The sequence below is a fragment of the Silene latifolia genome, chromosome 11 (assembly GCF_048544455.1).
Source record: "Silene latifolia isolate original U9 population chromosome 11, ASM4854445v1, whole genome shotgun sequence".
In the NCBI taxonomy this organism is placed as follows: Eukaryota; Viridiplantae; Streptophyta; class Magnoliopsida; order Caryophyllales; family Caryophyllaceae; genus Silene; species Silene latifolia.
In genome coordinates, this window is record NC_133536.1 from 165,036,201 (window position 1) to 165,063,130 (window position 26,930).

Sequence of the window (26,930 nt, forward strand, 5' to 3'; positions counted from 1 at the left end):
GATGTTACCGCCTTCAAAATAACAGAACATAAAACCTCTCATAATGTATCATAACTCCTCTCATAATAGTCATAATGTATCACAGATGAATTATCCTACTCAACGGCAAGGATAAACTATTTGCTCAACGGCACTACATAAATCTCATGTTATTCATTTAAACTAATATCTATGTACTTGTACATTCAAATAAATTCACTATATCATCAACCAATAGTGAGTACTGCAGATATCGACAATTCCGAATTTTCCGATGTATAAAGCATGAACATTTTCGAAATAAATGGTGTGGTACCATCAGGATGGTTGGCATGGTACCATAGTAAGGTAACAAGATGTCAGTTTGCATTGATCAAGTGATAACAAAACAAAATTAAGAGTGGCAGTACTTGGAGGGTAGGGCACCCTAAATGAATTATTGCTGCTGGGGTTGCCTTACAATAATAATTCACCACACTAATAACTTCACACAATTAGCCTGAAACATTTCCAGTTTTCAGGCCTCCTTTTGTCAGACTAACCCCACATATTTCCCATTCAATTTTTCTGTTTCCTTAAATAAAAGGGTACTGCAAAAAGTAACTACCACCATATGGTAAAATCTAACATTTTTTACAGCCTGGGTCACCTCAAGGTGAAACTTTAGAGGTTTTTTACTAGCTTAGAAGATTATGCTTGCAAGGGTTGGTAGAAATATACACATACTGTAAGTTGTGTAACAATGTAACATATTGTTACACACTGTTCTGGGATATGACTTCACCGAACTTGAGGAAGAGCTGAGCATCTGAGGTGCTCATTGTAGGGCAGTTGACCATGTGAGGCGCCTTGAGGTTTGCGTACTCGTCCATGTAGGATGGCTTCTGAGAGGATGGGATGGGTGGCGGTAGGACGGTTGCTTGCTTTGGTTGAATTTCCGGGATGAGGCTGCTGAGAACGCGAGTGACTTCATGCATTGTGGGTCTGTCACCCGGCTGCTTCTTTGTGCAAAGGAGTGCGAGTTGGAATACCTTTTTGACTGCTCCGAGATCCTTGCAGGTGGCTGTTATCTCAGAATCCACTGTTTCCATGACTGCATTGTTTGCCGTCTTGGATAAAATCTAGGATAACATTTGGCCAAAAATATTGTCAAGAAAGAAAATATGGTTACCAGATGATGGTTATTAATTATCATGCATTGATTGAAGTAACAAAGGAATTTTAATGAGAAGAATAAAGTAGGTTACCAGATGATGGAGATTTGATTCATTGTCGACGGCCTTTCTTCCAGTCAACAGCTCAAGAAGAACAACTCCATAGCTGTAGACATCGGACTTCTCAGTGAGGCGAGAGGTGCGGGCATACTCGGGGTCAATATAACCGATAGTGCCCATGACATAGGTCGATGTGTGAGATTTAGATGCACAGACACTCTTGGCAATACCGAAGTCAGTAAGATGGGCTTCAAAATCCTTGTCAAGCAGGATGTTGGAAGACTTGACATCCCTGTGGATTATCCGAGGACTGCAATCATGATGCAGATATGCAAGCCCCTGTGCTGCTCCTAGAGCTATCTTAAGACGAGTCTCCCAATCCAGCTTTTTCTTCTTTGCATGGCCTGTTAGATCCAACATTCAAACAAAAGAGGTCCATTACTCTTGCAAATTATTAATCATCGTTCTCCCAAATGCCTAGCATCTTTTCATACTCAAACATATTGATTGATAGTAAAAGAAAAGGATGTCCTATGTTGTGCACTTGAGATTTTTTGAATTTCAACATACACCCTCGAGTTTTATTATAATCCTACAATAACATACGCATATTTCAAATGTAATGTTTATGCAATTCTGCTTTATTACTCAACTACAGTTTGTCAATGCATCAATATAATTATCATTTACTCAAAAATAATCATCTCTTGATGAAAAGCATAACAATTAAATAAGTTATAGTACTTGACAGCTTTTTAAGAACTGTTTTTATGAGTAAGAAGGATACCATATGTTTTTGAAATATGGGTGTGTATGTTGGATATTTTTGATAATACGAACACGAGAGTACAACAAATTATATCCAGAAATGCAGAATAATGTATACTATCTACAATTGAAAGTAAAACTGCAGATCTCTGATAAATTAGAGACAAAAATGGAAGAAGGTTTACCATGAAGGATATCCCATAGACTCCCATTTTCCATGTAATCATAGAAGAGTAGGTTTCCACAGGGCGAAAGGGAGTAGCCTTGCAAGCAAACCAGGTTTCTGTGCTTTATACTCCCAACTGTCCCAAGCTCAGTCTCAAATTCTTTCAGGGATTGGTTGGGATAGTTGGAATACAGCTTTTTAATGGCCACGGGTTTGCAGTTCTTCAGTACACACTTGTATACAGTACTAGAGGCCCCATAACCGATTATGTATTTTTCACTTAGATTCTCGGTCATTCTCATGATGTCGTCGTAAACATGCAACGCCATGTTCATATGAAGAATTACTAGCTTTGGCGATGAATAATTGACCACTGTAGTTAAATAATCAGATATCAAGGCGTTAATTATAGATGGTTGATAAAACAGATATTCAAGATAGCTTGAAAGAAGTATAACTAATAACCTGGTTTCTCTAATGATCCGTCAAAAAATGGCGCCGGTTTATTGGGGCGACAAGCAGCCACTAATATCATGAGTAGGATCACAAGTGCACCCAACGCAATTCCTAATATGGCGGCCTTTGATATAGTGACTGTATACATAACAAGTTGATATATCAATATGAGAAACTGAACAGTAAGATAAAAAATAACTTCAATTAGCTTTATTTAATGCAAATTTATCAACTATGGACTGTTAAAACCAGCAACTTGAAATCAAGCACGTATTCATCTTATAGTGTCTATAGTTGCAAACTATACCTCGTTCTGGAGGAGGAGGATTATTGTTGCAAACTGCACCACGCCAATATCCACAAAGATTGGGGTTTCCAATAAAGCTGCCGGCAAGAGGAATAAAATTGTCAAATAAGCACTCCAAAATCATGAAAAGCAATGGAGAAGAAACACATCACCACTAATTTAGTAAAAGAAAAACTATTCGAGCACATAATATTCTAAACAAGAGATTTACCATTTGGGCGAAAATCTCGAGAAGTTGTTACTTGTAGGAATATTACCCGTCAAGCTATTGTAAGATACGTTTCTGCACGAAATCATGAAGCATTTGATCACTATGTGCATTATTGTGAAAAATATTTTTTGAAGCAAATTTAAACACAAGGAGTTGAAAATGAGATGAAACCTACAATGTGAGCAGGCTGAGGCAATTCACTAGTGAGATCAAGTCTCCAGTCAAATTGTTGTATTCCAAACTCCTGCAATTAGACAACGTGAACATACAAATTCGGAAACAGCCAAAAAGGAAAAAAATAAAGCCCTTTTATTTAACCAATAAACTTACAAATAGAATAGATTCTGCAATTGGCCAAGCTCTTGTGGAACTGTACCAGTTAGCTGATTCCTAGAGATATCTCTGGAAAACAGATCATTCATGCAACAAAGCATCAAAATTGCATCAGGGTGGTAGAAACAACGTAAGTTTCTTAAGAAGTTGCCTTACAATAAGATTTCTAAAATTATTGAAATAAAAAAATAGTCGTTAGTTCTAAAATCTAGATGTCAATGTTGGAAAAATAAGTGGTTTTAAATTAGCATTAGTGTACGGCGATTGTATACGACTATTTGTGAGAAATAAATGCTACTTATAGTGTCTCAAAATCAAACTGGTCAGAAATCTTACATGTCGCCAATGCTCCGCAGATTGCCAAACTCTGCTGGGATAACACCGCTAATATGGTTCCTGCTCAAATTCCTAAAAAAAAAATCACAGCAAGAGGAATTAGAACTTGGATTCTAATAAGATTGAATTAGAATTTCCAGATAAGGGCACATACAATTTCAACAGATGCTCCAGGTCTCCAATAGGTGATGGTATAGAACCGCTAAATTTGTTGTCAGAAAGGTCCCTGACAAAGTGAATTAATTAGTTTAATTTCATGTTTGGAAATAAAAGTTACTGAGTATATGATTTAGAAAAAAACAAACGAAAACTCACAATGTGTCAAGATTTCCCATTCGTGATATCTCAAGGGGAATCGGACCTCCGAAATTGTTGGATGATAGGTTTCTACAAATGAGAAACTATGAGAACAAGGGTTGTAAATATATGACTAGTATTTGCATTGCAGGCCTATCAAGTCAGTGGACTCAAGATATTTTAGTTCAAACTCACAAGTATGTCATACTCTCCAGGTTTTGAAAGGCTGCTGGGATTGTTCCATTCAACTTGTTTCCATGCAAATTCCTATGTCAGAAAATGTTTCAGCAATCTTACGCTTAAAACCTTAAAAACCATATACTCTAAAACTAAAACAAATTAAAAGGTTGGTCTCACAGGCTGTTGAGATTTGCGCATGAACTAAGATTCTCGGGAATTGGCCCTTCAAGATTGTTGTTTGCTATATTCCTATGGAAAGAAAAGTCACGTTAGAAATGAGAAACGACAAGTGAGTTTGAGCTATATGTGCACTCTTTTAATTAGCATCTCATAACTTACAGGTCAAACAAGTCTGTCAGCTTCCCCAGCTCAGATGGGATATGTCCAGTTAGCTTGTTATCATTTAGTTCCCTGGTGATGCAGATTTTTGACTGTTAGTGAAGATAAACCACGAACACGACACATTTGTTATGCAAACAATACTATTTAAGGAATTAAAGTCGTAGAGAAGTGGTACACTTACAAATAATGAAGTTTGGACATATTTCCAAGCTCTGGTGGAACTGAGCCAGTTAACTTATTCCCATGCAAGTATCTGTATAACAAATCAATAATAAGGACCGACAAAATATTGAATAAAACTGAACACTAAATACATTACTTAATGGGGTACTAACAATTTCTCAGTGTAGCTCAAGTTTCCCAGAATAGGAGGGATTGTCCCAGTCAGTCTATTGAAGCTTAAATCTCTGTAAGAAAGTATTAATCAGAGTTGCTAAAAAAGGATGAAAATCAATTAAACTACATTAAAACATAAATGTTATATCCAGAAATAAGATCACATTAGAAGAGACTTACAGCACTGCAAGTGCCTGCATCAAGCCAATTACTGAAGGTATCTCCCCTGAAAGCTGATTTCCTTGCAATGACCTAAATTTGACAAACAAACAACACATTGTCAAAGTAATTGAAGGCAAATTAACTAGAAAAAGATTAAGAGAAATTGATCCAACTTACAAGGTTGCCACTTGCAGAAACCCAATGTTAAACGGGATCTCCCCAGTAAGCTGGTTGTAGGATAAATCCCTTCAATACAGAAAAACAATAGGATTAGTTCGGTTATCAAGTTGAATTGAAAACTGATATAACTCATGTAAACAATCGTCATTGAGCGTAGACCACATACAATACTTGGAATGCAGTGCAGTTGCCAATGCTCTGGGGTATAGTGCCAGTCAAACTGTTATTTCTAACATCGCTGCAAAGATGAAACATCATGGCCAAAAATAGTTAACACCTAAGAAATGCAACGTCTTATGTCAAAAAATGTGGATATTCCACATTAATAGTCGAGTTGGATACTTGGATATGCACCTATGCCAGATACTTCCATCCGAGTCTGAGTAACAAACGTAAAAAAATGCAGGCAAATCACAATGGCAGATTTCAGAAGACTTACAAGTACCACAATCCAGTCAGCTGGCACATATCAGGTGAAAGTGTCCCAACCAAACTGTTTCCCCGAAGTCCGCTGCATTACAGGAAGATGAATAAAATGTTACCAAGAGTCAGGGATCCAACTGTGAAAATGTTTAAGTTAATAGAATTACTTACAGATACTGCAAAACCTCATTCCAATAAATAAGCCTAGGAATTTCTCCAGTTAGATTGTTCTGCGCAAGGTCTCTGAAAAGAGCAAAAACACAGAGTAGTAAGTTGGTGACCCTTGTTAGTATACGAGGAAAACTTACACAATCGCAAGAAGATCATATGATATCAGGACATCATTCCGATTCGAATCCAGGATAAAAGAAACTCACAATATTTTCAAATTTGGTATTTGTGAGAGTGTTGATGGGATCGGGCCAGTGAATTGATTATTCTTCAGGATCCTGGATGTTAAATCAAATAAGTTACTGAAGATTTTTTATGTAACCGAATAATCGGTTCAAACATAGGACAAATCGCTTACAGTGCTTCCAGTTGTTTCAGCTTAGAGATTGAAAATGGGATATCTCCATACAGCAGATTATAAGACAAGTCCCTAGAAAACCAAATAATTTCATTTTGTCATAGAGAACTTACTATATCTCGAAGCAATATAATGTCAAGATAATCGACAAATGATAGCAAAAATAACATACAAGCTCTTAAGAGGAGAACAGTCTCCAATCTCTTCAGGAATTTGTCCAGAAAGCCTGTTCCTGCTAAGGTCACTGTTTCAGGAAGCGCGACATTAATTACACGCACCATCAACATAAGTTCGTGGCATTAGCGCGCAGTGTAAAAAGAAATTAACAGAATAGGGAGTAGTTTACATTGAGAGCAAGGTTTTAAGGTTTCCAATGGAAGGTGAAATTTCTCCATCAAGATTCAAGCCTGAAAGATTCCTAGAATGATCCCACAAAGCCAAAAGGCAAATGACATGTCAAAATAACTTTACATAAAAAACAAAATAAAAATACAATCATAACAAAATATTATGTGTATACTACTCCTATATCATAATCACATAATGTGACATGTTTCATAAGATAAGTACTAAAGAAAAGGTATGAAAAGGAAAGAGATATGAAATGTAAAGAACTCACAATGCAACAATATTGAAAGTAACATTATCACATGTAATCCCTCTCCATATACAGTAATCTGTTGATGCTGAATCTGCCCAATCATATAACACATTTTCTTCATCCCTAATTGACTTCTTAATCTCCAATAATGTTGCCCCTTTAACACAAAATCACATCAAATGGTAATAATTAAATTAAACTCAAAAATCATTGCAAAGGGATAAAGTAATGATTATGACATAAAAATGGTAATTTCACTGCTAGAGTACCCAAAAAGAGGAAACAATGAAGAATCACAAATATAGAAGGAAAACCCAAAAATTATTATAAAAAGATGATAATAGTTAGTAAATCACACTCATTTGAAAAGACTAAGCCTTTTGTACTATCAATGAAAAAAAAACGGCTATATCATATGTTTGGAGCAGTTGTTACATAAACAAACGACAATTATTATTATTATATAATATAAGCTTTAGAAATTATATACTCTATCCGTTCGGTTCGGTTTGATTTCATACGTTTGTTTAATATATCTAAGGCGTATTTTTTAATGAAACATATAATTTTAAAAAATACTAGTAGTACTCTAGCTGAAACAAACAGAAGAATAATGAGATGAAATATTTTAGTGATGAAACAATAAAGTAAGAAGAAGAAGATAATTAAGGACAAAAAAGTGACATTATTATATTAATCAGACAGAAAGTAGGTGAATTAATTAATGGGTTTAAGACAAACATACCCATTAATTAAACATTTAAACAACACATTGTACACAGAAAAATAATTAGTAGAAGAACAACAACTTACCATCATCAGAATCCACTGAACCCAAATTAGAGAACATCAGAAACACTAAAAAACCCAAAACAGAAACAACCCTTGTTCGTCTTTTCAAAAACCCAGAAAAACCCATCTCCATTTCTTTTCAATTTTTCAACCAAATTTTGAAAAATGAAGTGATTTTTTTTTAAGCACAGAAAATGGAGAAAAATTGCAGGAAATAAAATGAGAGGGTAGTGTTCTTAAAAAATGAAGGTGAAGGTCATATCTTTGTCAAACCCTGAGAGTAAAAACTTGCAGCAAGAACAAAAGAGGACAAAAACAATGTACATTGCATTGCATTGCAAATTTAAGAGAGTGAGGAAAAAGTGATAAATAAAAAGGCAATGCTAGTGTAGAAGTAGTATGTGTATATACACATACTACAATAAATCTCTGAATAATCTCATCTCTCTACTGCAGTGAATTAATGTGATAATATAGCATAGGGGAGAAAGGTAAGCTACTAGTCTAGTAGTAGTAGTAAATATTAATTATTTTAAATTTTAATTTAATTGATATTGATAATGATAATAGGTGTGAGAGAGAGAGGTCACTGTCATAGCTTTGGCTTTGGCAGAAGCAGCTGTATTAGTTTCTGCAGAAGAGAGAGGTGTGAGAGGAGTGTGTTATTGTGTGTGTGAGAGAGAGAGAGTGAGAGAGAGGGGTCTCTGAGAAACCTGCAGAATGCCTCTCTTATTACTTGCTACTTTTTGGTTTTAGACTTGACAACTTTTTTTTTTTTTTTACTGTCTACTCTCTTTGTTTTCTCTCTCTAGGTAAATAAAGGTTACTTCAAGATTCTTGTCAATTTACGAGAAAATTTTACATGCTTATGGAGGCTATGGATGGATAGTGGATTTGTTGAATTCTGTTTTTTTACTCCCTCCGTACCACACCAAAGGTAACGTAGGGAAAATTGGAGTATTTAAGAAAAAGTGGAAAAAGTAAGGGTAAAGAGGGAAAAAATAGGTGGGGTATGTAATTGTGGGTTTAATTGTGGGTTGGTAGGTGGGGTATCTAATGGCATTTTGTGTAAATATCAAATGGGGATAAGGATAACTTGGTAATGTTGTCGACCAAATAAGGAATGTTACCTTTGGTGTGGTACATCCGTTTATAGTAAGTGTTACCTTTGGTCTGGTACGGATGGAGTATATCTCTATTTTCATTTTCATTGTCATTTTCATTTTCATATACTCATTCTGTCTCAGTCGATAGTTATCTTTTGTGTATTGTTTTTAACGGAAAAGTTAAAGAAAGAAATTGGGTGAATATGCACCACACAAAATGATAGCGTAAAACTAGGTGTCGTAAAATACTAGAATTAATCTATCAAATTAACAATTTATAAACCAAACTCAACTCTACACTATGCAATTAAGAATAGTAGCAAATGGAAGTAAGAGTCGAACCCAAGAGAAGGGATTTAAGACTAAAGACTTGAATTTTGATTAATTAAGATGGACAAAGCACAAGACTATGCACAAACTATGGGTATTAACAATGAACAACAATAGAGAGACATATATGGAGAATTGTCATGGAGAAAACAAGTAACAAAATCAAGGAGATGTGATTTTTCCTATGAGACAAGGTAACAAACACTTGGTATGCAAGTAACAATTATAAGAGGTGAGAACTTGGTGTAATCCTACAAGTTCCAACTTTTCACAAAGCAAGACTCTTTTCTCTCAAGTTTCATTTACCCAACAACAATCCTCAGGCAAGTGATTACCACTATCTAAGCCAACAATGATAATCCTACTTAGACTACAAATTCTAACATTAAACCATGTAGGAATTGCAACTAAGAGCATGAAGAGCAAACCAAGAGGAAAGTAAATGGGATATCACAAAGATATGTTTAAAGCAACAAACCCAATGATATAATCAATTTCTACTCACAAAGGTTGATACTTTAAACCAAGATATCAATAATCATGAGATGCTTCAACAAGTTATCACAAAAGCAAGGAACTTTGCAATAAACAAGCAATAGATGAACATTAAAGAGGCAAGGGTAATTACTTCTCACAACAAAACATTCATCATGTCATTAAAACTTAGAAATTGAAATAAATGAAAGAGTAGAGATTAAGGAGTCAATACAATGATAAAGATGAAAGCTTGCAATGGATTACACCAAGTAGGGAAGGATTTAGCCTTCCATAGTCTTCATAAAACCCAAAAACAAAGAAAGATTACAACTTGAATGGAAAATAGTCTTCTAAATTATTACAAGATTATAACCCTCAAAATGAGATTAGATGAGATGATAGGATGGTAGGTGAATGCTCTAGGTCTTCAAACTCTCGGGTATATATATGGCTTCCCGAAAACCTAGAAAGATTACCAATTAAGAAGGCCAAAAAGGAGATTAGAAAACCCGTATAGCAGAGCTGCACAGGCTGCGCAAAAACTGTTCTTGCCTGCGCAATCGTGCCACATGCGCACCCTGTTTGCGCAGCCTGCGCACAGGCTCGCATTTGTGGAATTGCAGCGTGTATTTGCGCAGGCTGCGCTTCAGACTGACAGCAGCATCTTGCGAAGGCCATATCTCCCTTGTTTTTTGAACAAACGAGGCGTGTGACCTACCGTTGGAAAGCTAAGATCCCAAGATTTCACCTCCAACTGGAATTGCGTCGATACAAGGTCTAGAACTAGAGATATACTCGTTTGAAGTTAACCCTTGTGAAACCGAGTTTTCAATTCTTCATTTTGGCTCTTGTTTGTGCATGTCAAGGCTTCAATTCTTCCTTTTGCTTGCTTCTCTTGATTGTGCATTTATTCCCTTGGCTTTCCTTTTGCTCTCCTTCTTTGCCTTGTTAAGTTATAAGCTAAGACTCTAAAATTACAACCAAAAGTGCAAACCGATATATTACAACAAGTTCAACTAAAACCCGGTATCAAGCATGTTTATGGTGATAACATTAACCTATTGACTCATCACAATTTGACACTATCAAATTCCCCCACACTTGGACTTTACTCGTCCCGAGTAAAACTCAAGACTAAGTAGGGAGGTACACAAGTCCATCAAGTGAGTGTAGGAGAATCCGATCACTCTTCACTTACCTCTTCCTTCTTATGTCTCCCTCATGAACAATCCACCGATTAAAAAGAAAATCTAGACTCAAAGTTTTTGCACACACTCTTCACTCACTCACCCTCCTTATACCATCCCTCACACAAGACACGACACAACTCCAACTCCGACACATCACGCAACTCCACCCTTCTTATATCACCAAAGAAGTAGTAATGGTCACTCTTATCTTATCCCAAGACAATAGCAAAATGACCCATCAAAATCCTCCTATCAATCACAACTCATCACTACTTATAACACCCCCTTATCACTCCATATATGAAAATTGTGCTACTTGGTCGGCCAAACTCCATTAAGCATCAACAACACAAGTATAGCCAAATCAAAAATCCACCAATTTGGGACAAGTTCTTGTGACTCAAAATAAATTAAATTCTAGACCTAACCTCCTTCCAAGACCCTCCTTATCACTCCCTTCTTATCCCTCCATCTTTTTGGTGTTACAATTTTCAATTTTTCGACTTTTTTTTTGTTTGAAAATTCCCCATTTTGCCTAAGGTGCCCTTTCGGGTTTTCACCTTAGCTTTTTCCTTTCCTCTCATCGGTGGCTCGCAACTCGATTCTTCATTTTGCCCGGAATGCCCTTTCGGGTTTTCATTCCGTCCTCGGCCACCTTTTCCAATCTTGCCTAGGTGCCCACCCTTGTGGGTTTTCACCTAGCCGGAATTTCCAATTTCCAATTTTTTTACAATTATTTTTTTTTATTTTTATTTTTTTCAAAAATATGCATCAAAACATGAAATAAAACTTACATATGTTGCAATCAAACTCCTCCCCCACACTTAGTTTCCACATTGTCCTCAATGTGGAGGAGAGTACTAGAAATGCAAAGGAGAGTAAAGAAATGTAGAAGGAGTACGGGTTGCCTCCCGTAAAGCGCTTTTGGTTTTCGTCGTTTGCTCGACGCCTTTTCAACATTTTTCTTCTTCAAGAATCAAGAGCGGAACAACGCAACGCCCTTAATTAGTAACTTGTCATACACACTAGCCCATAAACAAGAAGCATGACCATAGTATAGATCACCCACATAGCCAGCATAAGTAAGGACCGAGTGTGCACAAGACACATATTTCAACTTTGCATGCCTAAGGAACGGTTTCTTGTCACGATAAGGTTCTTTGAATGATGGGATGGACTTGGTAAAAACCAAGTAAGAATGATGGGATTCATGAGCTTCTTTGGGTGAAAGCTTGATGGCTTTTCAAAACAAATTTGAGGTGGTTCCTTTTTGAGGGGGTATACCTCTACAAACTCATTTTCCATTTCTTCTTTAGCATCTTCCTTGACCCCCACACTTACAAGTTTCATAGGTTTTGGAGGTTCCCAAATCATGTCTTCAAGAGCCTCCACCTTCTCCTTTTCTATCCCAACCACCTCAAAAATCATTGCTTCTTGGTCATTCTTCTCAAACACCTCACTCCCCGATTCTTTAAAGGTCAATTCCGGGTAAGAGTTACTACAAACCAAAGGGTTGTTTCCAAGGTGTGAGGCGTCAACTTCGGTACAAGGAATGTGGATAGGGATCTCAATGGATGGCAAGGCCAAAGAAGGTTTCAAGTCACACATATCATCCTCCTCATCAAATAGACCCTCAAAATAAGAGTTGTCAAAGGTGCAAACAACCACTTCCTCAACCTTACTTCCCTCATGTTCATCTTTGTCAACAATTTGACCCAATGACTCCTCACATGACAACTCCTCACCAAGGCGACTAAGGTCCGAGGAGTTGTCCTCATCCACATGACTATTACTCGAGGAACCATCATCACTAGTGCATAAAGGTGTCGGTAGATACCACAACGGGGGAGTGGCATGGAAGTGTGGTGAAAACATAAGCATCCTTCTCATCATCCCAAAAACAATACTCTTTATAAGAGTAGCTCGTATCAAGATTAAGGGGAGGAGGGTTTTCAACCTCAAGATCATTCCCTTTATCAAAGGAACTATCATCAAAACACTCATTGTCTAAAGTGTGAAGAACCTCTTCATCGATTTTATTTCCATCAATATCACCACGAATTTGGTTCATTTGGTTATTGAAGATGTCCATTTCCAAAGTGTTGGGCCAAAGTTGTCTATCAAAATTTTAATTCATTTTCTTTTGACCCTTGATAAGAGCTTGAAGCAATTCTTGAATTTCTATTGAAGATTTTTGCCACTCCCGTTCTCTAGTGTCATGGGCAAGATATTGAAAAAGTTCCCATTGATCCTCATAATTCCCTTCACGGAATTTTCCATTACTCAAGCAATGCACATGAAACTTACACTCCTCATTTAAACCATAATAGACCAAATGGACAAGCTCCCATAATTCATAAGAATAATTGCATTGCAAGACATATTGCTCAACTCTATCAAAGTAATTGCAAAACAATTCACCCTCATCTTGTGGAAAGTAGATATGAGCCATTTAATCAAACAAGTAAATAGATCATGGCAAAAAAAAATGAGTCCTAATATTTACAAAGACTAACTACACTAATTAAAGACCAAAAGTTCAAAAACAAGCTTTAGCCATGTTGCCCTTCCCCGGCAACGGCGCCAAAATTTGATAGCGTAAAACTAGGTGTCGTAAAATACTAGAATTAACCTATCAAATTAACAATTTATAAACCAAACTCAACTCTACACTATGCAATTAAGAATAGTAGCAAATGGAAGTAAGGGTCGAACCCAAGAGAAGGGATTTAAGACTAAGGACTTGAATTTTGATTAATTAAGATGGACAAAGCACAAGACTATGCACAAACTATGGGTATTAACAATGAACAACAATAGAGAGACATATATGGAGAATTGTCATGGAGAAAACAAGTAACAAAATCAAGGAGATGTGATTTTTCCTATGAGACAAGGTAACAAACACTTGGTATGCAAGTAACAATTATAAGAGGTGAGAACTTGGTGTAATCCTACAAGTTCCAACTTTTCTCAAAGCAAGACTCTTTTCTCTCCAATTTCATTTACCCAACAACAATCCTCAAGCAAGTGATTACCACTATCTAAGCCAACAATGATAATCCTACTTAGACTACAAATTCTAACATTAAACCATGTAGGAATTGCAACTAAGAGCATGAAGAGCAAACCAAGAGGAAAGTAAATGGGATATCACAAAGATATGTTTAAACCAACAAACCCAATGATATAATCAATTTCTACTCACAAAGGTTGATACTTTAAACCAAGATATCAATAATCATGAGATGCTTCAACAAGTTATCACAAAAGCAAGGAACTTTGCAATAAACAAGCAATAGATGAACATTAAATAGGCAAGGGTAATTACTTCTCACAACAAAACATTCATCATGTCATTAAAACTTAGAAATTGAAATAAATGAAAGAGTAGAGATTAAGGAGTCAATACAATGATAAAGATAAAAGCTTGCAATGGATTACACCAAGTAGGGAAGGATTTAGCCTTCCATAGTCTTCATAAAACCCAAAAACAAAGAAAGATTACAACTTGAATGGAAAATAGTCTTCTAAATTATTACAAGATTAGAACCCTCAAAATGAGATTAGATGAGATGATAGGATGGTAGGTGAATGCTCTAGGTCTTCAAACTCTCGGGTATATATATGGCTTCCCGAAAACCTAGAAAGATTTCCAATTAAGAAGGCCAAAAAGGAGATTAGAAAACCCGTATAGCAGAGTTGCGCAGGCTGCGCAAAAACTGTTCTTGCCTGCGCAATCGTGCCACCTGCGCACCCTGTTTGCGCAGCCTGCGCACAGGCTCGCATTTGTGGAATTGCAGCGCGTATTTGCGCAGGCTGCGCATTCAATTGCGCAGGCTGCGCTTCAGACTGACAGCAACATCTTGCGAAGGCCATATCTCCCTCGTTTGTTGGACAAACGAGGCGTGTGACCTACCGTTGGAAAGCTAAGATCACAAGCTTTCACCTCCAATTGGACTTGTGTCAATACGAGGTCTAGAACTAGAGATATACTCGTTTGAAGTTGACCCTTGTGAAATCGAGTTTTCAATTCTTCATTTTGGCTCTTGTTTGTGCATGTCAAGGCTTCAATTCTTCCTTTTGCTTGCTTCTCTTGATTTTGCACTTATTCCCTTGGCTTTCCTTTTGCTCTCCTTCTTTGCCTTGGTAAGTTATAAGCTAAGACTCTAAAATTATAACCAAAAGGGCAAACCGGTATATTACAACAAGTCCAACTAAAACCCGGTATCAAGCATGTTTATGGTGATAACATTAACCTATTGACTCGTCCCAATTTGACACTATCACAAAACATATGATCTCAATTCCCACATGCATGTGGAATGAAGCTCATAAAAAGCTACCATAAATAGAAATAGATAACTATTAAGTAATACGGAATACATTCCAAAATGAAAATAAATAGTTATTAACCAAGACGGAGGAGAATCTTATTGAAGACGGCGATATCCGTCACAAGCTTGTGACGGATACCGTTTACTCTCACAAAATACCCATTGAGAGGTGAGTGGGAAGCACATGGGGGGTGCCCCACCTTGTTCCCTCTCCTTTTTTGTGAGAGGTCTTCAGCTTGTGACGGGATTAGCCTGTCACAAGCAAGACGCTTTGAATTAAAAATTGCAAAGGATATGAAGATGGTGGCGGCAAGGGTGAGTACTGAAAAGAATTCCTCGCTTAGACAAAAAAAAAGGTACAACCTAAGTTACAACTTAGATGGACGGACTTTGGCTGAACAGGTTAAGTACGCCCTAGGCTACGACTGTAAAAGGGGGATATTAAAGTCTCCCCGACTTAAGCTCAAAGGATACAAACTACGCTGCCACAAAGACGTCCAAGCTTTAAACCGGATAAGAAAAGGGTTTGTTTAGGCTACGACCATGAAAATAAATATCACCTAAAAACTGTTTGTAAAACAAGATGAAGAAACAAAAATTTCCTGGAAGAAAGAGAAATTACAAGGGTCGACCGGAATAGGAGTGACACGGTATAGGGACTTGGATGTAGCAATTAACTAATAGTATTTTATTTTGATGACGAGGGTGTTGAGTCCTCCTCGGGCCCATGCATTCCAGCACCACCACATGGACCATGTAAGTCACCCCCTTCGGGAGCTGCAGTGGCCAAGTGATCATCGCCCCAGCTGATAGTCGAACCCGGGACCTCTCAACTCCTGCATTTCTGCAAGATTCAAGATTTAACCCGGCTACCACTGGACTAATATCACTGGGTGGATAGTATATTTGTAACACTCTCATTTATTTAGGAGCTTTTAGCTAGCCTTCCTAAATAAATGAGAGTTTTTCCATTTCAGCTGCCTGAGGTAGTGATAGAGTCAAATAGTGTCGGCTTAATTAGGTAATTTTAGTTGAATAAATGTGTAGTGAATCCAGTTTTGAGTGTTAATCGTTATATTTCCTGGCCAATTCACTTTGGTTGTAACTTGGGTTAATTGAACTTGTTTTTGGCATTTGCATCTCAAGGGTAGTTCAAGTGTATCATGATGATAAGTTGAGGTGAAGAAACCGTTATGCAGAAACGGAATAAGAAGTCAAACCCGAGCCATGGTCAACCAAGGAGAAGAAGGAGAGCAAATGGTAAGCCAAGGGAATAAGTGAAAAGTCAAAAGAAGCAAGCAAAAGGAAGAATTGAAGCCTTGGCATGCACAAACAAGAGCTAAAATGAAGAATTGAAAACTCGGTTTCAAAATGGTCAACTTCAAACGAGTATATCTCGAGTTCTAGACCTCGTATCGATGCAAGGCCAAGTGGAGGTGAAAGCTTGTGATATTATCTTTCTAACGGTAGGTCACACGCCTTATTTGTCCAAGAAACGAGGGAGATATGGCTTTCACTAAAATGCGCTGCAAGGCTGAAATGCGCAGGCTGCGCTCCAACCCGCAGGCTGCGCTTTGTACTGTTTTGAGTCTCGTGATTCACTCATTTGAAGACCCAATTTTGCCTTAACCTAATGCCAAAAGCCAAGGGTATAAATACCCACATTATGAGATCTTAGAGAGAACCTCCTTACCACCAATTAACATCTATCATCCAATAATTCAAGACTTAATCTTTCAATTTCCATGCTGATTTCTCTTAATTTGTTGGGTTGTAATCAAACTATGGTTGCCTAAGTCTTTCCTCTTGTTGTAATTTCATTCAAAGTTCTCAACTTTGGTATTGTAAGACTCTCTAATCTCTTTTAAAGTTACCTAATACTCTTTTCTTGTGCTTAATTTCTTATGTTAAGTGAATGAATGTGTGGTTTGATCACCCTTGCATCTTGCTTACTTGACTATTGCAAATTCTAGAGAAATGGTTTAATCTATCTAGGATTGTTTGAAGCAAACTTGTTGTGTGTTGATTTGGTTTAAAGGATTTATATGACAATGTGGAAACTAAGTGTGGGGGAGGAGTTGGTTGTAACATAGGTAAGCTTTATTTCATGTTTTGATGCATATTTTTGAAAAAAAAAATTGAAAATTCCGGCTAGGTGAAAACCCACAAGGGTGGGCACCTAGGCAAGATTGGAAAAGGTGGTCGAGGACGGAATAAAAACCCGAAAGGGCATTCTGGACAAAATAAAAAATAGAGAAGCGAGCCACCATGAGAGGAAAGGAAAGCTAAGGTGAAAACCCGAAAGGGCACCTTAGGCAAAATGAGGGATTTTCAACAAAAAAAAAATCGAAAAATTAAGAAAATGCAACACCAAAAAGATGGAGGGATAAGAAGGGAGTGATAGGGAGGGTCTTGGAAGGAGGCTAGATTAGGATTTAATTTATTTTTGAGTCACGAAAACTTACTCTAAATTGGTGGTTTTTGCATTGGTTGCTTGTGTTGTTGATTCTTGTAGGTGTGTGGCCAACCAAGTAGCATAATCATACCTTGCTTGGAGTGATAAGGGGGTGATATAAGTGGAGTAATGTGATGATTTAGGAGTTGTCTAGGCCACTTTGCTATCACCTTGGGATAAGGTGAGAGTGACCACCTCTTGCTTGGTGATATAAGAAGGGTGAAGATAGAATGAGTCGGAGTTAGAGGCGTGTCGTTGTTTCTTTGTATGGGAGACGTATAAGGAGGGGAGTGAGTGAAGAGAGAGTGTCAAAAACTTTGAGTCTAGATTTTTATTTTAATCGGTGGATGTTTGAGAGGGAGATATAAGAAGGAAGAGGTAAGGGAAGAGTGATCATTTACACCCATGCTCACTTGTAGACTTGCTCAATTAGTTGTCTTAGGTTTTGTTCGGGACGAGCAAAAGTCTAAGTGTGGGGGTATTTGATAGAGTCAAATAGTGTCGGCTTAATTAGGTAATTTTAGTTGAATAAATGTGTTGTGAAGCCGATTTTGAGTGCTAATCGTTATATTTCCCGGCCAATTCACTTTGGTTGTAACTTAGGTTAATTGAACTTGTTTTTGGCATTTGCATCTCAAAGGTAGTTCAAGTGTTTCATGATGATAAGTTGAGGTGAAGAAACCGTTACGTAGAAACCGAATAAGAAGTCAAACCCGAGCCATGGTCAACCAAGGCGAATAAGGAGAGCAAATGGTAAGCCAAAGGAATAAGTGCAAAGTCAAAAGAAGCAAGCAAAAGGAAGAATTGAAGCCTTGGCATGCACAAACAAGAGCCAAAATGAAGAATTGAAAACTCGGCTTCAAAAGGGTCAACTTCAAACGAGTATATCTCGAGTTCTAGACCTCTTTCGAATCAAGAGGTCCATTTTTAACAACCTCTTTCCAGAGAAAAAAAAAAAAGAAAAACCTAGAGAAAGACGATCATGCCGTCCCCTCTAGATCTCTCTGATCTTGATTTTCTTGAATCCAGATCACAATGTCTAAGAAATCTAATACTAAAAATCAATCACCTACAACAAAATCAATCGTGTCTCAAGCTATACAATCAGAGAAGTCCAAAGTTGTGGGTAAACCAGATGTTGAGATAGGCCAAAAACATAAGAGTATTAATGAGGTGACTGGTATTGCTCCCTTTGATTTGTCTGATGTTATAGTAGAGGATTGTGACGAGGACTCGGGTTCTGATGATGATGCACAGGAGGAAGGCTCGTGGTATCAAGTTCATGGCAAGCAAATCATCAAAATTATTGATGAGGAACCTGAATTGATGCAATTATCACTTGATGATGTCCAAGAGGAACTGGATTACTGGCAACAGGCTGTGGTAGGTTTTGTTGTGGGGGCAAATCCTCCATGGCAGATCCTGGAAGGGTTCCTGAAAAGAATTTGGAGCAAGCATGTTATTGACAAAATATCTTTCCTTCCTAATGGAGTGTTCTTGGCACGTTTTCAAAAGGAAGAGATGAAGCAGGCTGTACTCAATAGTGGTCATTTTTTGTTTGACAATAAACCGCTCATTCTTAAGCCATGGCATCCTGATATTGAATTAACTAAGGAGGGAGTTCAATCTGTCCCCGCCGGATCGGGCTTGGAAGCTGCCACTGAAGTTTTGGGGTAAGAGTCTACCTAAAATTACTTCTCTAGTGGGTAAGTATGTCAAAAGTGATGAACCAACAGAGTTAAAAACTAGATTAGGGTTTGCTAGGGTCTTGGTTGAACTAAAGTCAAGTCAATCTTTTCCTAAGAGCGTTTCCTTTCTAGATGAATCTAGCAACAAGGTGAATATTGATGTTATTTATGAATGGAAGCCTATCTTATGTACTAAATGTAAAGGTCTAGGACATGAGAAGGACTCTTGCAGGAAGAATAAACATGCCAACCAAAAACAGGCAAGCAACAAAAGTGTTCAAATACCCCAGAGAGTTTGGAGACCAAAATCTTCAGCTCCTAATGCCACTAATGCAGCTCCGTCTGTCCCTATTGTGCCACACTCAGAGGTCATTACGCCTGTAAAAGCAAAGGAGACATTAGTGGTGAATATTCAGACTCCTGTTCACAATTCAATTGCTCTGTCTAGTGGGGCTATTTCCCCTGTGAGGCAGTATAAAGACACTAGACAGGGTATTGGAGAAGAGAGTAAGAGAGGCCAAGCTACACCATGTCAAATGGGGGACTTGCAAGCCTCATGTAGTGCTACGATAGCGCTGAGAGATACATGGTACCGATCCCCCCAATATTGTACAATGAATTTTGGATTTTGGAATGTGAGGGGAATGAATAAGGAGGTAAAGCAAAGGTTTGTGAATAATTTTTTACATTCAAATAATATTGGTCTTTTTGGTTTGCTTGAGACCAAGGTTAAAGCCACAAACATCAGTAGAATGGTTAATAAAATTTTTGGAAACTGGAGTGTTTCAACCAATAATTCTTGCCACCCTGGGGGCAGAGTGTGGGTGGTTTGGAATCCCCACTTTTTTGAGATTCAGTTTCTGCAATATGATGCTCAGTATGTACATATTCATGCTACTAATAAATTTAATCAGATGAAATTTTCCTATACTATCATATATGCTTTCAATGGAGTTGGCGAAAGGGAAAGCTTGTGGGCCAGTTTGAGGAATATAGCAAGTCAGACTCAGGGTCCTTGGGCTATAGGGGGTGACTTCAATTGTGTCTTGCAAGCAAATGAACGGTTAGGTGGTAATGTTACAGTAGCTGAGAGTGAACCCTTTTATGACTGTCTACATGCCTGTGGTCTGCTGGATATTGCTGCCTCTGGTTCCTTTTATACTTGGAACAATAAACAACCACCTGCTACTAGGGTTTATAGCAGGTTGGACAGATTTCAGTTAATCGAGATTGGATGAATGACTTTCCTACATACATTGCTAACTTTCTTCCTGAAGGCCATTTTGATCACTCTCCTTGTGTGCTTAGAGATGGAGGTCAGGTTACAAAGCAGAATAGACCTTTCAAGTATTTTAATATGTGGAGCTCTGCTGTGGGGTTTAATGAGTGTGTTGCAAATGTATGGAACAATGGTATTGATGACACTCATATGTTTAAGGTTGTTAAAAAATTGAAGCTTCTCAAGCCTGAGCTTAAAAAACTTAATCAAGCTCGGTTTTCGACATAGAAACAGGGCGATATAGCCTATCTAAAGCTTATTCAGATTCAGGAGCAGCTTGTTGCTAAACCAGGAGATCCAGACTTATTACATCAGGAGCATACTACTCATCAGGAATCTCTTATTCTCCAAGCTGCAAAGATGGAATTTCTGAAACAGAAAGCTAAGGCTCACTGGATCAAGGAGGGTGATGCAAATACTGCTTACTTTCATGGGGTCCTTAAAGCTCGAAGGAATAAGAATTACATCTGCCAAATTATAGATCATACGGATAGAACTCATGATAGCCAAGAAGGGATTCAGCAGGCCTTTTTGGACTATTATACAATGTTGCTGGGATCTAAAGCCACAACCACTAAGGTGAGTAGCAGCATTGTGAGGGAAGGGGCAGTGTGTAGTGAGTTTCATAAGCAGATTTTGCTGAGTCCAGTTACTAAAGAAGAGGTCAAAGAGGTTCTATTTCATATTCCAAATGACAAGGCACCTGGGCCAGATGGGTATTCTAGCAAATTTTTCAAGGATAGTTGGGACACTGTGGGTGTTGAAGTCACAAAAGCTGTGCTGGATTTCTTTGATTCAGGCCTTATTCTGAAACAGATAAATTCAACCATGCTCACATTAATTCCTAAGGTTGATAGGCCTACTAGTGTACTCCAATATAGACCAATTGCCTGTTGCAATGTTATATATAAATGTATATCCAAAGTACTTTGCAACAGGCTTGCCAGTATCCTTCCTGATCTGATTGCTACGAACCAAGGAGGATTTATTCAGGGGAGGAGCATCATGGAAAACAATCTTATATGCCAAGATATTATCAGACTATATGAGAGGAAGGCTGTCTCTCCTAGATGCTTGTTTAAAATGGACTTACAGAAAGCTTATGATACAATTGAGTGGGCCTTTTTAGAACAAATGCTAAATGCTCTGCAGTTTCCTAAGCAAGTCACAGGGTGGATTATGCAATGTGTCACAACTGCTAGCTACTCAATCAATCTTAATGGCAATGTATTTGGATATTTCAAAGGGCAAAGAGGTCTAAGGCAGGGGGACCCTCTCTCCCCCTATTGTTCACTATATGCATGGAATACTTATCTAGACTCCTTAATCATACCACCGCCCAGATTTTCATTTCCATCCATTATGTAAGCCTATGAAGTTGACACATCTTATGTTTGCAGACGATCTTCTCTTATTTTGCAAAGGAGACAGTCAGTCCATCATGACTATACTCAGAACCTTTTCTACATTCTCCAAATCTTCAGGTTTAAAACTGAGTAGGGGCAAGTCTAATGCTTATTTCAATGGGGTCCCTGAGAATCTGAAGCAAGATATCATTCAGGTTTCAGGTATGGTTGAAGGCTCTATTCCATTCAAATACCTAGGGGTTCCTATCAAAACCTCCAGATTGAGGGCCAAAGACCGTCACCACTCATTGATAAGGTTGTACACAGGATCGAGTTTTGGGTGCCAGAAATTATCCTATGCAGAAGGCTTTCCCTTATTCGAGCCGTGCTAAAGACCCTACATAACTACTTTGGGCTAGCATTTTCATTTTACCTATCAAGGGTTATTCAAAGAATAGAGGCCATTTGTAGGAATTTTCTTTGGGATGGGGGAGTAGATTATGTGAGATCCCCCCTTGTCTCCTGGGATAAAACTTGTAGGCCTAAGAAGGAGGGTGGTTTGGGGTTAAAAAATGACAGTATCTGGAACCAAGCTGCAGTTGGGAAGCTGGTCTGGTGGTTGGCTTCCAAGCCTGACCACCTGTGGGTCAAATGGGTAAATCAAATCTACCTCAAGGGGAGAGACTGGTTGGAGTATTCTCCCACAAATAACTCCAGCTGGTCTTGGAGAAAAGTTTGCAAGATAAAGGAGCTTCTCCAATCACAGTTCATACAACAAGTTTGGAGAGAGGAGAAAGGTCATGAGTACACCATAGCTCGAGGATATGAGTTCCTCAGATCTAAAGGGGAGCCTGTCTCTTGGGCTAAGCTTGTTTGGCACAAATACACTATTCCTAAACATGGTTTCATCGGATGGATTTACCACCAAGTGGGCGATGAACACAAATGAAAAACTTTACAGATTAGGGATAAGTGAAGAGAATAACTGTTACCTTTGTGGTCGTGTGGGCGAAACAATTGAGCACCTATTCTTCGATTGCGACTACAGCCGGATACTGATCTCTAGTCTATGCTCCCATTTGCAGATCGCCATCCCTCCTTGTAATCTCAACACTTGGAGATTGAATCTGACTGGGACGGACACGAGGAAAAGCCTGATCAACGCTATTATTAACGCTACTATCTATTGGATTTGGCGACAAAGGAACCTGAGTAAGCATGAACTTACCGTTTGTAGGCCTGAGAGAGTAGCAGTAAACCTAATGGATGAAGTTTTCCATCACGTGATGAACATGGAAGGAAACTTCATTGACGCCCAGGACCGCGCTTTGGTTGAGAAGCTCCAGCGAGGAAGAAGATGATTATTAGGGATTTGTTGTCCTTTTGATCCTATTTGGTTTTGTTGTAATATCAGTTTGGTTGTTTTAGATGAGAATGTCGTTTTGGTCTGAACTGGTTGGTGGGCGAGTGTAATTTGGGCCAAGTCGGTCTAATTATTCTCGTTGTATGGTTACGATTTTTTCTATAATATACTCACATTTTATCGAAAAAAAAAGTTCTTTCTCATTATTACTTTGTGCCTATTAAGTGTTTGTTGTATTGCCACAATAACAAAGTCTCCATTTTTACTCATTTTCATGTTGTTTCCTACTAGTTGAACATTGTTAATACTCATTGTTTGTAATTAGTTCCTTTTGTTGAGTTTAAATTGTCATTAGGGTCTTAATTAGTAGTTAGAGTCTTAATTAGTATTCAATAGTTTACAATTCAAGTCTTTAGTTTAAAAGTCCTTCTCTTGGGATCGACCCTTACTTGAACTATATTGCTTTATCCATTAGACTAATTTAGAGTATAGTTTGGCTTTATAAATTGTTAATTTGATAGTTAATTCTAGTATTTACGACACCTAGTATTATCTCTATCAGGTAGTAAATATAAAAAACAATCAAATACAAAGGAAACTTAAATAAATAACTTTAAATAAATAATAATACAATAACTGTTTTATTAAAATTCCCAAATAAAATAAAATTGATTAAATAACTTTACTACAAAACAGTGAAATTAAAAACTAGTAATTAGACAATATGTAAATGTGGCAATCTAGACTTCAAAGACGGTGTGATCTCGCGTCAATCCCTTTCGGAGCATCCAAGACAGGTTCTCAAATCTAACCTGCTATTTAATCTGCTCCCCAATTAACCGGAAACATTAATTTGTTCATTACAGTATGTCATCAATTAAAGCATACATCATTTTATTTTATCACAAGACACACAAAACACCGTCAACAAATGGTTGAGTAGGGATAAACAGAACACTAAGAAAACACATTCAATAAACTTAAACCATCTAGAAGCATTAGAATCACAGACCGTTAATTAACGGCATTACCTCACGAGCCAATTAACGGCTATCACGGACCAACTTAGTGGCAATCACGGAGCAATTTAAGGGCATACACAGATCAACTTAATGGCATACTCGGACTAACTTAGTGTCAATTATTCTTATTTTATTCACGGAGTCCAAAGGGCAATTCTGCTTATCTCCTTCCCACGTCAATAACAATAGCAACACAATAATAACCATGCGAAAACCCCAAATTCCAATAACACAATTTTCAATTAAACGCAAGATTGAGTAGGAGATCCCCACCTTTTCGTAAATACAATTAAATAGCAATCTAATTAAATAAGTAAATGAAAGCTAATAATGCTCCTTCACAATTCCGTCACCTAAACAAAATACAATTATACAAAATTACTACTAATTTAATTACTAATTCAATATATAATTAGTACAAATTTTATATTCGATTACCCGCCAACTACAAGGTTCAAATCCCGACTCATAACACATTATACAATAATTAAAACCCAACTCACACCCCTCACTAAACATGGCTCAAATCGTGACACACTCACACCCATAACTCCCTCCAATTCCCACGGCAGCCACCACCTACTGCTGCCACCGTGGACCACCACCAGCCAACCAAGGTGGAACACGGCCAGCACCTTCTGCCCCCGACACAGCCCCTGCAACAACCAGTGACAGCAACAACACAACACAACACCAACACTTAACAACACTCTCAACACACCAATCCAAGTCACCACCAACCGACACCAGCCACCATCGTGGTCTCCCCTGACCACGGTGGACCCAACAGCCAGCATTGACGACGACACCAGCTTGGAACCACAACAACAGCACGACACCACCCATACCGCACAACCCCACACAAACATCCCTGTGAAACACAGCAAAACCCGATCAATAACCACCCAAACCACCATCAGCTGCCCATAACCCTTGCCCAGGCCGTGGTCTAGTCAAGTCACGATGGGAGTCTAAACCTTAGTTACACACGGTTTTAATCAACAAAACACAACCCTTCACCTTATGCGATTTCCCGGCGAGACGACCACCCTAACCACCGCTAACGACGACCCAAAACCTCCCACTAACGATGACCCACCACCAGCATCCCAACTAATCTAAGTCTAGGTCACGACATGGCGAGGTAAGGGTCTAAAAACCAGTGTAAATTACACGGTTTATGCAACAAACAACCACGTTTAACTCCTTCCCTCGCCGATCAACGGTGGTCAAAGTTAGGTCACGGTGGTCACTCGGTAAGGTCACGGTGGGTCTAAGTCATAGGATGGTCAACGGTATTAAAAATATAAAGTAGTTGCGAGATGGATTAGTTGTGAGACGGTTTTATACGAACTTACCTTGAGACAAATAAAAGATGATGAACTCCTCTTCTTTTCTCCCTTTTAATTCCCCCCCCCTCTCTCTTTTATGTGATATTATGTGCTTTTATGTGAAATAAGGATCTATGGTTATATTAGCCTTGCTTATATATTAGTTTGGTAGGTACAATTTAGGAAATTACTAGGAAATTGCTATCATATTCTATGTCATATTATTATATTATTATTAGTCTTTATTATTGTATATTACTTATCAGAAATCACTCCTTGCCTAGCCAATTTACACGCCTCACACACCTCAATCCTAACTCATTTAATATTTTATTATTTATTTCCGTCTCACAACATAATCTATTTAATAAATATAATTTATAAAATACATTTCACATTTTCACCGTTTAACTAACCATTGACCAATTCCTAAAATATGGGGTATTACAGTCTTCCCTCCTTAAAGAATTTCGTCCCCGAAGTTCACCTGTGCTACTCAAAACTGAAACCATGCATACCAATAACAATACCATCATCTTACGACTTAATTGTATAACATATAAAAGCATAAACAAACCAACCGTATAAAACACACTTAAGCAAAGTTATAATAAACTCAAAACTTTTAGTAGTATCACATTCTACCTTCCTAGAAACAAACTTCGCCCCGAAGTTTTCTATTAAATACGTTATTAAAATTTTACGAGTATCTTAAATGGCCATACAATATTATTCCTCCAATCCATCTAATAACTAGTTACCCTTCTCTCCATTCTCCTGCACAGTAGTAGCTGTTCCAGTTGACTTCCCACCATTGCTTTGATAACCACCGTCACCTTGGTTCTGATATGTACCTCTCCTATAGCTTTGATTATTATTGTAGCTTCCTTGGTTACTCCATCGACCCAAACTCCTATTGCTCCCAACACTTAGTGCTGGGGTTCGATATTGCCCTTGGTTACCCCTTCCATCATTATTCCTCTGCGTGCTTCTATACTCATACACTAGATGACCTCTCTCCCCACATCCAAAACATGTCACTAAATACCCCACACAACTCGTGCCTGGGTGGTTATTGCCACATTTGGTACAATGATACACTCGTTGATTCACACTCTGACTCCGAGTATCGTTGGATCGCTCTCCACCAATAAGGTTAATTCCCCAAGTCGAATAATGTTTAGGTTGAGTATTTATTTTCTTCTTACTACTCCCCTACCCCTCGCTAGTAGTTTCACTCTTTCTTTTTTCCCCCCTTCTCATTCTTTTCCTCCTTTAACATATCAGCAATCCTCCCTGCATGCCCAGATCGTTGATATACGTCGTCCATGCTACTTGGCTCACCAACTACAAGCCTCTTCTTAATTGTTTTAGTTAGCCCCTTATCAAACCTC

At 38.0% G+C, this 26,930-nt stretch overlaps 2 protein-coding genes and 1 long non-coding RNA gene across 3 annotated transcripts; 1 reads left to right on the forward strand and 2 right to left on the reverse strand.

The window, feature by feature from the left end:
- Positions 1-386: 386 nt before the first annotated feature.
- LOC141612047 (uncharacterized) lies at positions 387-8,499 on the reverse strand. The gene is made up of 27 exons (XM_074430749.1): positions 7,634-8,499; positions 6,839-6,977; positions 6,566-6,637; positions 6,392-6,463; positions 6,220-6,291; positions 6,068-6,139; positions 5,862-5,933; positions 5,707-5,778; positions 5,434-5,505; positions 5,265-5,333; positions 5,106-5,177; positions 4,925-4,996; positions 4,771-4,842; positions 4,587-4,658; positions 4,425-4,496; positions 4,263-4,334; positions 4,086-4,157; positions 3,925-3,996; positions 3,771-3,842; positions 3,432-3,503; positions 3,277-3,345; positions 3,102-3,173; positions 2,891-2,967; positions 2,593-2,721; positions 2,147-2,500; positions 1,227-1,597; positions 387-1,100 (listed from the first exon to the last, which is right to left on the reverse strand). The coding sequence occupies exons 1-27, from the start codon at positions 7,743-7,745 to the stop codon at positions 735-737; spliced, it is 2,982 nt and encodes a 993-aa protein (XP_074286850.1). The 5' UTR covers positions 7,746-8,499; the 3' UTR covers positions 387-734.
- A 10,043-nt stretch (positions 8,500-18,542) lies between these two features.
- On the forward strand, positions 18,543-23,181 carry LOC141614295 (uncharacterized). Its single transcript, XM_074433054.1, has 7 exons — positions 18,543-19,180; positions 19,338-20,399; positions 20,504-20,633; positions 20,703-21,729; positions 21,875-22,136; positions 22,361-22,748; positions 22,906-23,181. The coding sequence occupies exons 1-7, from the start codon at positions 18,543-18,545 to the stop codon at positions 23,179-23,181; spliced, it is 3,783 nt and encodes a 1,260-aa protein (XP_074289155.1).
- Positions 23,182-24,426: 1,245 nt separating this feature from the next.
- LOC141615185 (uncharacterized) lies at positions 24,427-25,623 on the reverse strand. The gene is made up of 2 exons (XR_012529693.1): positions 25,564-25,623; positions 24,427-25,076 (listed from the first exon to the last, which is right to left on the reverse strand). It is a non-coding gene; the product is annotated as an uncharacterized LOC141615185 (long non-coding RNA).
- Positions 25,624-26,930: the final 1,307 nt, after the last annotated feature.

Excerpts from the sequence above, each read along its gene's own strand:
- LOC141614295 (XM_074433054.1), top strand. The coding sequence starts at position 18,543 with ATGTCTAAGAAATCTAATACTAAAAATCAATCACCTACAACAAAATCA. Across the intron at positions 20,400-20,503 it reads GCTACTAGGGTTTATAGCAG|AGATGGAGGTCAGGTTACAA; the intron begins GTTGGACAGATT and ends TTGTGTGCTTAG. Across the intron at positions 20,634-20,702 it reads ATGACACTCATATGTTTAAG|AAACAGGGCGATATAGCCTA; the intron begins GTTGTTAAAAAA and ends TTTTCGACATAG.
- LOC141612047 (XM_074430749.1), bottom strand. The coding sequence starts at position 7,745 with ATGGAGATGGGTTTTTCTGGGTTTTTGAAAAGACGAACAAGGGTTGTT. Across the intron at positions 5,178-5,264 it reads TTTCTGCAAGTGGCAACCTT|GTCATTGCAAGGAAATCAGC; the intron begins GTAAGTTGGATC and ends TGTCAAATTTAG. Across the intron at positions 2,968-3,101 it reads TCGAGATTTTCGCCCAAATG|CTTTATTGGAAACCCCAATC; the intron begins GTAAATCTCTTG and ends TCTTGCCGGCAG.